Consider the following 13162-nt stretch of genomic DNA (forward strand, 5'->3'; position numbering starts at 1 on the left):
AGAAAGTTGCGCTGCACAAGGAATACAATTTGAAACGTCATTACACAACTAGACATGCTGAGCTGGATGCAAAATACCAGGGAGACGAGAGAGCGAACCGGGTTGCCAGTCTTAAAACAGATCTACTGAGGCAGCAAGATTTCTCCAAGAAAGCAACCAAAGAGAATAATGCAGCAGTCGGAGCCACGTGGTTAGTGAGATGATTGCTAAAGCAGGGAAGCCATTCACAGAAGGTGCATTTGTCTAAAAGTGCATATTGCAGGCTGCAAATATAGTCTGTCCGGGAAAGAAAGGTCAGTTTAGCAACATCAGCCTTTCTGCCAACACCGCAGCAGATCGCATTTCTGACCTGTCAAGTGACATTTATGACCAACTGTGTGAGAAAGCCAAATGTTTCAGTGTATACTCAGTCGCTCTTGATGAGACCACAGACATCACCGACACTGCCCAGCTCCCAATGTATGTCCGTGGTGTTGATGACAGTTTTGAAGTGATGGAGGAGCTGCTCACAGTAATTCCAATGCATGGCCAGACCACCGCTCAGCAGATATTTACAAGCTGTGTGATGCCATTGAGAATGTTGGTTTGCCATGGAAGAGGTTTGTTGGAATAACAACAGATGGAGCGCCATCAATGACAGGGAGGAAACATGGACTGGTGGCACAAAACAAACTGGAAGAGGAAGGCGTGGAGGAGGCCATTGCTCTGCACTGCATCATCCATCAGCAGGTCCTTTGCAGCAAATGCCTGAAGTTTGACAATGTGATGTCTATTGTTGTGAAATGCATCAACCAAATCAGATCCAGGGGCTTAAAGCACCGAAGGTTCTGTGCTTTTCTAGAGGAAATGGAGTCAGAATATGGGGATGTGCTCGACTTCACTGAGGTACGTTGGCTCAGCAGGGGAAATGTATTAAAGAGACTTTTTGAGTTGAGAGCAGAAGTGAAGCCTTCATGGAGAAGGATGGAGTTAGTGTTCCTGTGCTAACTGATCCCAAAATGGCTCATGGACTCAGCTTTTCTTGTTGATATGACACATGAGCTTAATGTACTGAACAAGACGTTACAAGGCCAGGGGCAACTTGTCAGTGCTGCCTATGACAACGTGAGAGCATTCTCCACAAAACTGGCGCTCTGGAAAGCTCAGCTCTCTCAGACAAACCTTTGCCATTTCCCAGCATGCAAGGCTCTCGTGGATGCAGGCACACCATTCAGTGCTGACGAGTATGTTGATGTCATTTTGAGGCTACAGGAGGAATTTGATCACAGATTTGCTGACTTCAAGACACACAGAGCCACCTTTCACATTTTTGCGGACCCCTTCTCCTTTGATGTGCAAGATGCCCCTTCTGTGCTTCAAATGGAGCTCATTGAGCTGCAGTGCAACTCTGAACTCAAAGCAAAGTTCAGGGAGGTGAGTGGAAAAGAAGACAAGCTTGGACAATTTTTGAGAGACTTGAGCCCTAGTTTCCCTCGGCTTTCCCGAATGTTCAAGTGGACCATGTGCCTTTTTTGGTAGCACATACTTGTGCCAAAAGCTCTTCTCCACTTTGAACTTCAATAAGTCCAAGTACAGGTCCAGACTTACGGATGATCATCTTCAAGACATACTGAGGGCCGCAACTGCTTCCTCCCTCAGGCCAAATCTGGCTCGGCTATGCGAGAGGAAACGCTGCCAGGTCTCTAGCAGCAAGGAGTAGGCAAGAGAAGCCATGTTCAGAAGAACAGTTCATTTTCTACAGTGTTCCATTCATGTTCAGAAGAAGGTTATAGAACTGTTAATACAGACATTTCAATCTAAATACAGCAGATATAGAAGACTGAAAGAAACACACAAGTTCACTGACTAAAAATATCTTATTATTGTTTTATTTATGTATTACTGATTGATTGATTTTCTTATTAATTCTTAATTTGTTTATTTATTTTTAATATTTTGTGTTAAAAAATAAAAAAAGAGATTTGAGAAGATTGGAATTTTTTAACCATGCCTTTCTTGTGGAAAACCTAATGCGGCCCAGCCTCACCCAGACTCTGCCTGCAGCGGCCCCCAGCTAAATTGAGTTTGAGACCCCTGTCCTACACCATAAATCAGTAAGAGAGGGTACGACCTCTCTCACGGCCCCAAGTGGTGTGTGCATGCCAGAGCACTCTGGAAGGCACACAGAGTCTTTACAGACTACTAAGGATCAAACCTCTATCATTATGCAATCGATTATACAACTCTAAGCATATATGAGTAAATATTTCTAAGCATAAATGACAATCAACACTATAAACCTTACAGCTGGTTTTAATAACAGAATTCATTTGTTTCTCAAACGAGAAAGAGCTATCGAGAAACACTCCTAAATCTTTAGTTCTGAACTTTTCCAGTGGGCCAAGGTCAACATTATCTGCTAATGCTAAATAGGCTGCCGTTATTAACTAATGCTAATTTGATGTGAATTAGCATTATGCACTAATGCTAACACTTTTTAACAATGTGAGTAGCTAATGCTAACACTATTTCCCTTAACTTTATAACATTGTGAACGGCTAATGCTAACACTCTTTTCCCTAGCATTACAACATCTGAGCTGCTAATGCTAAGTAGGCCGCCATTAGCACCTACGTCTATCCATCCATCCATCCATTCGCTTCCGCTTATCCTTTTTTTCAGGGTCGCGGGGGGTGCTGGAGCCTCTCCCAGCTGTCATAGGGCGAAAGGCGGGGTACACCCTGGACAGGTCGCCAGTCTGTCGCAGGGCTAACACACAGGGACAGACAACCATTCACACTCACATTCACTCGCACATTCACACCTAGTGGCAATTTGGATTATCCAATTAACCTATCCCCACAAGCTGCATGTCTTTGGACGGTGGGAGGAAGCCGGAGTACCCGGAGGGAACCCACGCAAACACGGGGAGAACATGCAAACTCCACACAGAAAGACCCCGGCCTGATGGTGGAATTGAACTCAGGACCTTCTTACTGTGCGGCAACAGTGCTAACCATCGTGCCACCGTGCTGCCCACCTACGTCTAATTTAAGGCAAATACGCATTAGAACCTAATGCTCATATCGTTTTCCTTTGCTTTATAGCAATGTGAGCAGCTACTGCTAAATAGCATTAGCTAATAACAGCAGTCTAATTTAATGCAAGTTAGCATCATTTGCATTATAACGATGTGAGGAGTTAATGCTAAGTATGCTGCCATTAGTAGCTAATTCTAATTAGGGGTGAATAATTATTACAAGCTAATGCTAATATCGTTTTCTCTTCCCTTTTAACAATGTGAGCAGCTAGTGCTAGGTAGGCTGAAGCTAGCAGCTAATGCTAAAGCTAAAGATAATTTGATGTGAATTAGCATTACATTAGTGAGGAGTTAATGCTAAGTAGACTGCCATTAGCAGGTAATGCTAATTTAAGGTTAATAGGAATTGGCATCTAATGCTAATACCATATTTTCTTGCTTTAACCCTTTAAAACTGGTCAGAGTGGGCACACTCCGTTTTGCGCAACTATTTTTAAATCCCGGTAGCACTGTAATCACGTGAGCTAGCGCAATAATTTTTTTTGCATATGAAACCTGAGGAGTTGTATTTACATCTTATGCCATCAGCTTGTCCTAGGTTACAGTTTCCTTCCACATATGCTTAGGACTCATATTGCTCTGCTGGAAATAGTTTATTTTGATGCATATGCTGTTATTTTGCAAATTTGCAGTATAATATTTATTTTCGTTTTTCCTGCAGTATATAAAAATTGGTGTATTTCAAAAATAAAACTATGAAGGCACTCAAAATAAATTTCCTGAGGTGGGAAACTATTTTGTGCAACTTTTTTGTATTTACAGTTTTGAGGGATAAGCCTCTTAAATTTCTCTAACTAGAAATATATGTTAAAAAAACAAAAACGATTTTCAATTTTTTTGTAGTTTATTGCACTTTTTTGCAATTTATGTAATTACTATGCACTTAATACATACATATTATTAAAATTTAGGCTGTAATGGTTGTATTGATGTATAGCAACTTGAAATGCTCCCAAAAATGGCTCTACAACATGTAAAAATATAATATAAGCTCTGGCGGACTTGGTTCTATGGTAGGTCTAAACGGGTTAAATCAATATCAGTAGCTAATCCGATTGTTCAGTCTGACGTCAGGTGAAGTCATTTTTATGCATTTAAGAGCTGTGTTGAATTCAACATTACAAACTGAACATTAGAACTATCCTCTTCTCCAGGATTTTCCTGATTTAACATTTCAATATGACATTTCCAGCGCTTTGTTTTCTCTGCTCACAGACAAAACAGATACACGCATGTATATACAGCCCACGTCCAGCTCTGCATGCACTCCTGCTCCATTTCTATAGAGAATAAACAACGTAACACAATCATTCTCCATTGTTTTCAACTCAACCAGCTGCATTTAATGAAGGAGTTTGAATTTACTTTACAACAGCTGCTGTTGTTTCCTGTCTGCATTCATGTTCTTAACTGTACTCCACACATTCTGAACTGGTGTACCGTAATTGTCGGGCTATAAGCCGCTACTTTTTGCACAAGCTTTGAGCCCTGCGGCTTTTAGTCAGGTGCGGCTTTTCTATGGATTGTCCATGAGCGGATTTGTTTTGTTTGTTCCGCTGTTGTACGGCACTACGTTGCCTGGCGGAAGGATCGGGGTTCAAGAGTGGTATGTTGGTCACATGTCCATCCGTCAGGCAACGTAGTGCAGTACGAGGTAGCGCGAAAAACAAACTTCAAAGTAGCGCTACCCATTCAGCTGGAGGCCTGGATGATGAGCGGCGATAAACTTGCAAAAAGCAAGTTATGCCCAACTCCACCGGTGGAACCTGACAGCGTGGAAAAGTGTGAAAACATCCACGATCACCAACAGATTTCGAAGGGCTGAATGCTGCATGATGGAGAGGAGGACACCGCCACGGCCCTTCTGAGGGTGTTCGACTCTGACACTGACAACGAGGATTTCTTTGGTTTTGAAAGTGACAACGAAAGAAAGAAGCTGAGAGTGGATGACGAAGCCACCCTGAGCCTGTTTGTTTCCGACACTGGAGGAGAGGACTTTGGTGGTTTTAGTGCGCAGGAAGATGGTGGTGAATGACTGACTTTTCTTCTTGTTAAAGCCGTGTCACTGCACCTGAGCCTAAAAGGTAGTCCGAATCAATTGTTCTGGTGTGCTGTAGGTTATTGTTATGTACTACATTTGTTACTCATTTATGAAGCACAGTACATGTTTTGTACTTGTAATTATCGCTACTTGTACATATACCTAAAAAGTTATGCAAATATGTACCCATAACTTGTTTTTCAAAATATTAATAAAAGGGGTGTGTCTCCAAACAGCCATCTCTTTCCTGACAATTCGCTTTGTGCATATTCTCTTACATATGATAAGTCAACATTGAAACACCTGCGGCTTTTAGTCAGGTGCGGCTAATGTATGTACAAAACAGGATTTTCCCCTGATTTTAGCTTGTGCGGCTAATATTCAGGTGCGCTCTGTAGTCTGGGAAATACGGTAGTTCTTCCTAAAGTACTGCAGTATTCCTGCCAGTACATCCTTTTAGTTTTCCTAACTGTTTCCTCTGATGCTCGTTGCTATTCTTTCCTCAATGCAAATTCATGCTAAGCTCCTTCATATCCATCCCTGTTTCTAAACCTGTAATAATTGCTTTAATGTGTCTTTGGCCTAATTATGAGTCTGTCCATATGTTTGTAGTTCCCCACTTGCTTTGGTTTCTTAGCTCTGATTCTCTCAAATTTATCCTTGAAATCATTTACTGGCATCTCTCCCTCTCACTCCCACTATCCCCAGAACACCAGAGTATTCATCTCCTGGTTTATCCTATGGCCTCTTTGCATTTTCTCCAATCATCCCTGTTTCTAGAGTCTCACCCCATCTGCAGGCAGTCCAAGAGAAACTGCCTCTGCCATTTTCTTCTTCTTAATCTTTGATTTTTCTCTTCACTTTCTCCATTGGGTCTTCTTAGACGCACTTTCCAGAAAGCAGCAACATTTTTTGTGCCCCATTTTTCAAATTGTGCATCTTACTTCAACTTAATGTGTTTCCTGTTTTGTTTTTACACAGGTCATGTAAAAGAAATCCTACCAGAGACTCGACAAAGCTGAACTGAAAGACAGCACAGGCAATAAATCAGAGCAGCACAGAACTTAAGCTCATGGTCCATAGAAGCTGGGCTCTACAGGTGTACCAGGACAAGCTTAGTGTAAGTCCCTCGAAAAAGTTTCACTTGTGCTGTTTCGGTGTAAATTACTGGTTTGTTTGAACAATTTCATCAGCTGAACCATAAATACTCCAAAACAATTTCTTTGTGACTCAGTGTGATTTTTCATTTTGTAATATTAGCATGTCAAACTCTACATTCTCTACACAGATGAGAAATGAAGTGTATTTAATAATAAAAGTTATCTCTCAGAGACAAAGTTAGTGTCTCATTCAGGTCTGTATCTGAGTAGCCTCAGACACATGCAGTGCTCATATTTTCTGTTTTGTGTGTCACTCAGACCTCTTCCTGACAGGGGCAGCAATTTCATTTAAAGTCCCATTCACTGATACAGGCTGCTGGAGCTCCAACCAGGAGGGTACACACATGATCCAGGGAAAAAAATTATATATGGTCTCTTAGATAAATATTAAGAGGTCCTGTGTTTTACTAAAAAATCAAAGTAGTAAAACACAGGACCTTTGGGTTAGATATAAGGTGATTTGACAAATCATGTCTGTTGTAAATGAGTAAGCCATTTATCGACCTGACTCAGGTTTTAAATCATCATCAGAAAAGACTGAATCCTGACCTGAGAATCCCAAGTGTACACTTTGGACTCTCCACTGCAGAAAATAGAAGCTTCAGTCCTGAATCCTGCAGGTTGTTGTTACCCAGATCCAGCTCTGTCAGACGGGAGGACTGGGAGCTCAGGACTGAGGACAGAGCTTCACAGCTTCTGTCTGACAGGTTACAGCCACTCAGTCTGAAGAAAGGATGACAAGAAGACATGAAACACTTGTGTTAAAGTATATTCATGGTGCCATGAGGAGCTACTACATTTACAATATTTCAACACTGTTTCAGGACATGCTGGAATCCTTATTGCCTCATGTTACAAAAGACAAATGTGGCAGTTTAGTGTGATTTGGATGGATTCATTAAAAAAACAAAACATAAACACTGTTAATTTTTTCCAAATGAAATTGATTAAATGATGTTAATTGATGAAAAAAAAATCGATATTGCTTGATCTGACCTCAGCGTTTCCAGTTTGCAGTATTGACTCTTCATCCCAGCAGACAGAAGCTTCACTCCTGAATCCTGCAGGTTGTTGTTACCCAGGTCCAGCTCTGTCAGACGGGAGGACTGGGAGCTCAGGACTGAGGACAGAGCTTCACAGCTTCTGTCTGACAGGTTACAGCCACTCAGTCTGAAATCAAGGTGGAAGGGAGACAAGATCAACCAAACAAATCAGAGCTTTATTGCTTTTTTATTGTTTTTAAGCAGAAATCAGTGAGGTGCTGGTAGATTCTGTTCTTTTGGTTTATTACCCAACAACACACACATACACTAATATTTGTGACTTTTGTAATAGTAGCATTTACAATGCAAAGCAACAGCGATCACAGATTGAAGGGGCCTGAATAAAACTACAATGCAGTGATTTTTAAGATGACCTGTTCTTCCAATTTCCAACAACAGATTTCTCCAACCTTACAGTTAAAAATAATTCTTTATCTCATACTGAATCTTGGTGCACCTCCCCCCAGTTTATTAAAATGAAGAGGTACTGAAGTTGCTGTAAGTGATGTGTGATGCCACTGATTTCCTTTCTGATCCAATACAAAGTAAAATTCAGGCTGGTATCTGCGATACTGATGAAAACTATTCCTTCAGAATCAATACAAGACATCATAAGAAAATATGATGTTTTGTATAACATAAAAAGCCTGAATTTTAAAATATTCAGTTAATAATCAAAAACAGATGTGACTGAAAATAATAAAACTGAGAAACATTTTATGGCCATTCGATCCTTTTACAACCATTGCAAGAGCTTGGTTGGCATAGCCGGCAATACGTTGGATAGTAATAAGTCCGGTGGGTGATGGGCTCCACCAGGGCTGCCCTTTGTCACCGATTCTGTTCATAAATTTTATGTTTAAAGGCTGTATCAAAAGTTCATTCAAGTTACAATATTGTGGTCAAAAGTTCTCCTTTTTTCTTTTATACTATACAACTACGCTGTCTCATGGTTTTAGGACATGGATCTGTCATGGAAGAAATCTATGACCACTTTTAATCAACATTTTAAAAATAAACATGATCACAGATTTACTCACAGAGCTTTGTTGGAGGCTTTGACCACTGGCAGCAGCCTCAGAAGAGCCTCCTCTGAAGCAGAGTATTTCTTCAGGTCAAACACATCCAGATCTTCTTCTGATGACAGTAAGATGAAGACCAGAGCTGACCACTGAGCAGGAGACAGTTTACCTGTGGAGAGACTTCCTGATCTCAGGGACTGTTGGATCTCCTCCACTAGAGAACGATCATTCAGTTCATTCAGACAGTGGATCAGATTGATGCTTTTCTCTGCAGACAGATTCTCACTGAGCTTCTCCTTGATGTACTGGACTGTTTCCTGATTGGTCTGTGAGCTACTTCCTGTCTGTGTCAGCAGACCTCGTAGGAGAGTCTGATTGGTCTGCAGTGAAAGACCCAGGAGGAAGCGGAGGAACAAGTCCAGGTGTCCATTTGGACTCTGTAAGGCCTTGTTCACAGCACTCTGGTGGAGAGATTGAAGTTTTAGTTTGTTAAATAGTTTAGACCATGTAGAGGTTGTTTGTTGTTGTTCCAGCAGGTTGACTCCAGAGTTGATGAAGGTCAGATGGACATGAAGAGCAGCCAGAAACTCCTGAACACTCAGATGGATGAAGCAGAACACCTTGTTCTGGTACAGTCCTCTCTCCTCTTTAAAGATCTGTGTGAACACTCCTGAGTACACTGAGGCTGCTCTGATATTGATGCCACACTCTGTCAGGTCTGGTTCATAGAAGATCAGGTTTCCTTTCTGCAGCTGATCAAAAGCCAGTTTTCCTAGATACTTAATCATCTTCCTGTTCTTGGGACTCCAGTGTGGATCTGTCTCAGCTCCTCCATCATACTTGACCTTCTTCACTTTGGCCTGAACCACCAGGAAGTGGATGTACATCTCAGTCAGGGTGTTGGGCAGCTGTCCTCCCTCTCTGGTTTCCAGCACATCCTCCAGAACTGTAGCAGTGATCCAGCAGAAGACTGGGATGTGGCACATGATGTGGAGGCTTCGTGAAGTCTTGATGTGGGAGATGATCCTGCTGGCCTGCTTCTTATCTCTGAATCTCTTCCTGAAGTACTCCTCCTTCTGTGGGTCAGTGAACCCTCTGACCTCTGTCACCATGCCAACACAGTCAGGAGGGATCTGATTGGCTGCTGCAGGTCGTGTGGTTATCCAGAGGCGAGCAGAGGGAAGCAGTTTCCCCCTGATGAGGTTTATCAGCAGCACATCCAATGAGGTGGACTTTCTAGGGTCAGTTAGGATTGTAGTTTTGTGGAAGTCCAGAGGAAGTCGACACTCATCCAGACCATCAAAGATGAACACAACCTGGAAGTCTTCAAAGCTGCAGATTCCTGCTTCTTTGGTTTCAGTAAAGAAGTGATGAACAAGTCCCACCAAGCTGAACTTTTCCTCTTTCAGCACATTCAGCTCTCTGAAAGTGAATGGAAATATGAACTGGATGTCCTGGTTGGCTTTGTCTTCAGCCCAGTCCAGGCTGTATTTCTGTGTTAAGACTGTTTTCCCAATGCCAGCCACTCCCTTTGTCAGCACTGTTCTGATTGGTTCATCTCTTCCAGGTGAGGCTTTAAAGATGTCTTCTTGTCTGATGGTTGTTTCTGGTCTGTCTGGTTTCCTGGATGCTGTTTCAATCTGTCTGACCTCATGTTCATCATTGACCTCTGCAGTCCCTCCCTCTGTGATGTAGAGCTCTGTGTAGATCTGATTCAGGAGGGTTGGGTTTCCTGCTTTAGCGATGCCCTCAAACACACACTGGAACTTCTTCTTCAGGGTGGATTTAAGGTTACGATGACAAACTGCAGCTTGAAGTTCTGAATGAGAAGAAAAATAAACACTCAATTCCAAAAAGAACTAATCTTTAAAACATGTTGCTCCATCTTCCATCTCTGGAAAATGTCTCATTTATCCAGCAGCTTAAATCTTTAGATAAATCCTCTTACTGCTCTGCAGACGGTCAGCCAGCTCCTCCTGCTTCATTCTCCTCAGGAAGTCCACTGTGATCTTCACAAACGCCTCTCTGCTGCTGCTCCTCTGACTCTCTAAGCATTCTGGGTAATCTGGACTCAGAACCTTCTGGATCTTCTTCAGCTCGTTCTTCACAAAAGTGATGATGTTGTCCTCCAGCAGCTGGAACAGAATATTTATGAATGAGCCAATCAGACTGAAATCATGGAGCCAAACATCAGATCCATGTTGGACACACTGACGATCCACTGGTCTACAAAGAGCAGCATGGAGATGACCGTGAACAGAACAGATGTAACAGTAGTTGTTGTACATGTACAGACCATAAATATGGAGTCCAGCTGTGTTTGATGCTGCTGGGCAGACTGACCACTGGGAACCTCTGAGCTCTGCTGGTCCACTCTGTGGAGGAACCATGAAGGATTAGATCAACACAGGATAAAGATCCAGGAGTTTCTGCTCAAATAACTTCATCTGAATCAAGTCTGTCAAGTTTTAAACTCTCAGATTGTGAACATATCAGTAATTTTCAGTCTGTTTTCATGGACGTCCTTTCAGTGGTGATGTCAGGGATGATTTTGAAGAAGCTCATCAAACTGAACCATCAGCAGATCACTGCTCCAAAACCAGAACATGATCCGAGTCTCCCTCCACCACCAGAACACCAGCTTTACTAACGTGGTAGATCAGTGTAGTACAGATCAATAACTGATGAGTCATTTGATCAAAATCACTGAGTGCTTCACGTCTGACCCTCTGATGCTTCTGTAGACATTTTGCATATTTAATGAATGTCTGACAGTTTTACATTCATTCTATGAACACAGTGGAAATGTTGTGTTATAGTCTCCATGTTGTTTCCAGCATCATAAATTCTTAAGTTCAGAAAATTAGATTCTTTCTTCACAGCTGAAAAACAACAACATTTATTCTCTATTGAAATCTGCATCGTCCACTCCAAAGGTCACAATCTGAAGGTAACATCTGGTTTTGTTCCCTGTGGTTAACTCTGAGCATCAGTATGGTGGGATTTATCCACTACATCCACACCACTGTGGTTCAGTGTTGTCCTGATGGAGTAACAGCAGCCAGTATGATCCAGGCTTTAGCTGCTGGGTCTCTGTGTGACCTCTCAGACTGTTTAACAGATCAGACACAAAGAGAATCAGAGCAGCTCTGTTCTTTAAAGACAAACATGAACCCACTCAGGTCACACTTTCCCCACAGATATGAGCATCACTGTCCTCAAACAGCAAATGACCAAGTCGAACATTTGGATCTTTTCTCTTTCATTGTTTTCTTTTTAATGAATCTTTGTAACAATCTGAGGATGTTTCAGGTCATATTTATCCAGGAAACACAAACATGTAAAGGAGTCATCACAGCTCTCTGACCTCGTTGCTCCAGGTTCACCACTGAAGTTTGGATTTTCAGGTTTGGACCGGTCACTCCTCACAGACGGACAGCTGGACCCTGCAGACTGTGACCTCTGACCTCTGCAGACACAAACATGATTGAAGCAGCTGTGATCACACAGACTGCAGATAATGCAGCTGTTTCCTGTCAGTAACATCCTCTTAGATTAGAGTTCAGCTTTTTACAGGAAAACTGGACAAAACTGATTTTTGTTACAAACTCATTTTCATTTCCTCTCAGCTCACAAACACAGTCAGACAATCAACCAGAGTCAACACTGATTATAATGTCAGTGCAGAATTATTTCTGTTACTCAGTGAGTTCAGCTCTCTGACCTCGTTGCTCCAGGTTCACCACTGAACTCTGGATTTTGATCTTTGGACCGGTCACTCCTCACAGACGGACAGCTGGACCCTGCAGACTCTGCTCTGTCCTCCTCTTCCTCCATCATCGTCTTCAGTCAGTCTGAGAGGTAAACCACAAACACTCAGTGAGTTCACATTAACAGGAGGAACTGAGTTACAGTCGCTGACCTCTGACCTGTCATGTGACCATGAAACCAGGTCAATATGTCTGTAGGTTCAGTCATCCAGGTCATGTGATCTAAGGAGCTTGGAGAGAAAAGAGACGTCTTTAAGTTTCTGGAAGACGTTTCATCTGAGAAGCTTCTTCAGCTCTAAAACCAAACGGTGGAGAGTCCCAGATATTTAAACCTGAGAGGGAAAGAAAGCATGTCGCTGACCCACCACTGATGTTATTTCAAGGAGGAAACTGAGAGCCTTTGCACCAGGAGCACAAACATCAGCTCCAGCAATGATCCACTGATGTGTTTTTATTCCATGTATGAATGTTGTTATTGACAGAGATGACGTTTGTGTGTCAGTGATGCAGTGACTGTTGTTGTTACCTGTACAGGCTGGTTAGACTCTATGAAACAGATCATACAGATCTCTGCATGTTAGAAGAGACTATTAAAGGTCATGAATGAGACAAAGGCAGGGAGGCGTCCTTTACAGCTAAACAGCAGAGTGAGAGAACAGCCAGCACCTCTACATTTATCACATTATACAGCACATGTATGATACTGACAGGGATGAGAAGAATTTAGTGATTCTGATCCCATCATTGATATTACTTATTGATTCTCAGTAGCTCTGCTCTGACAGTCACCACCATCACTGAGCAGCATATCAAAGACATTTGTGCACATTAACTGCATGTTGTGGCTCAAATGTTTGTGCATGTTGGAGGCATTTCCTCTTTGTTGTGATCAGTGTTGGTCATTACTCAAAACAGTCATTATTACACATATTACACAGAACACTTTGATTAAAAGTAATGGAGTACGTTACTTCATTACTCCTCATAACATTACTTTGATGTTACTGTGTGAAATGAACAAATGAGCATGTAACAACATAAAGCTGA

The 13162-nt window shown here is 42.1% G+C and overlaps 1 protein-coding gene across 1 annotated transcript in view; it reads right to left on the reverse strand.

The window, feature by feature from the left end:
* The window catches only part of LOC146575273 (protein NLRC3-like), a 132893-nt gene extending 120425 nt beyond the window's left edge, over positions 1-12468 (reverse strand). The window contains exons 1-5 of the mRNA XM_085269947.1: positions 12275-12468; positions 12070-12199; positions 11713-11814; positions 10642-10720; positions 10294-10480 (exon numbers count right to left, since the gene is read on the reverse strand). Coding sequence (XP_085126073.1) covers positions 10294-10480; positions 10642-10720; positions 11713-11814; positions 12070-12185 — 484 coding nt within the window. The 5' untranslated portion in view covers positions 12186-12199; positions 12275-12468. The remainder of the gene's footprint in view (positions 1-10293; positions 10481-10641; positions 10721-11712; positions 11815-12069; positions 12200-12274) is intronic.
* Between the last annotated feature and the right edge of the window lie 694 nt (positions 12469-13162).

This window comes from Mchenga conophoros, linkage group LG4 (genome assembly GCF_057382185.1).
Source record: "Mchenga conophoros isolate Kocher_MC1m ecotype Shallow Benthic linkage group LG4, M_conophoros_male_GT1.1, whole genome shotgun sequence".
Taxonomy (NCBI): domain Eukaryota; kingdom Metazoa; phylum Chordata; class Actinopteri; order Cichliformes; family Cichlidae; genus Mchenga; species Mchenga conophoros.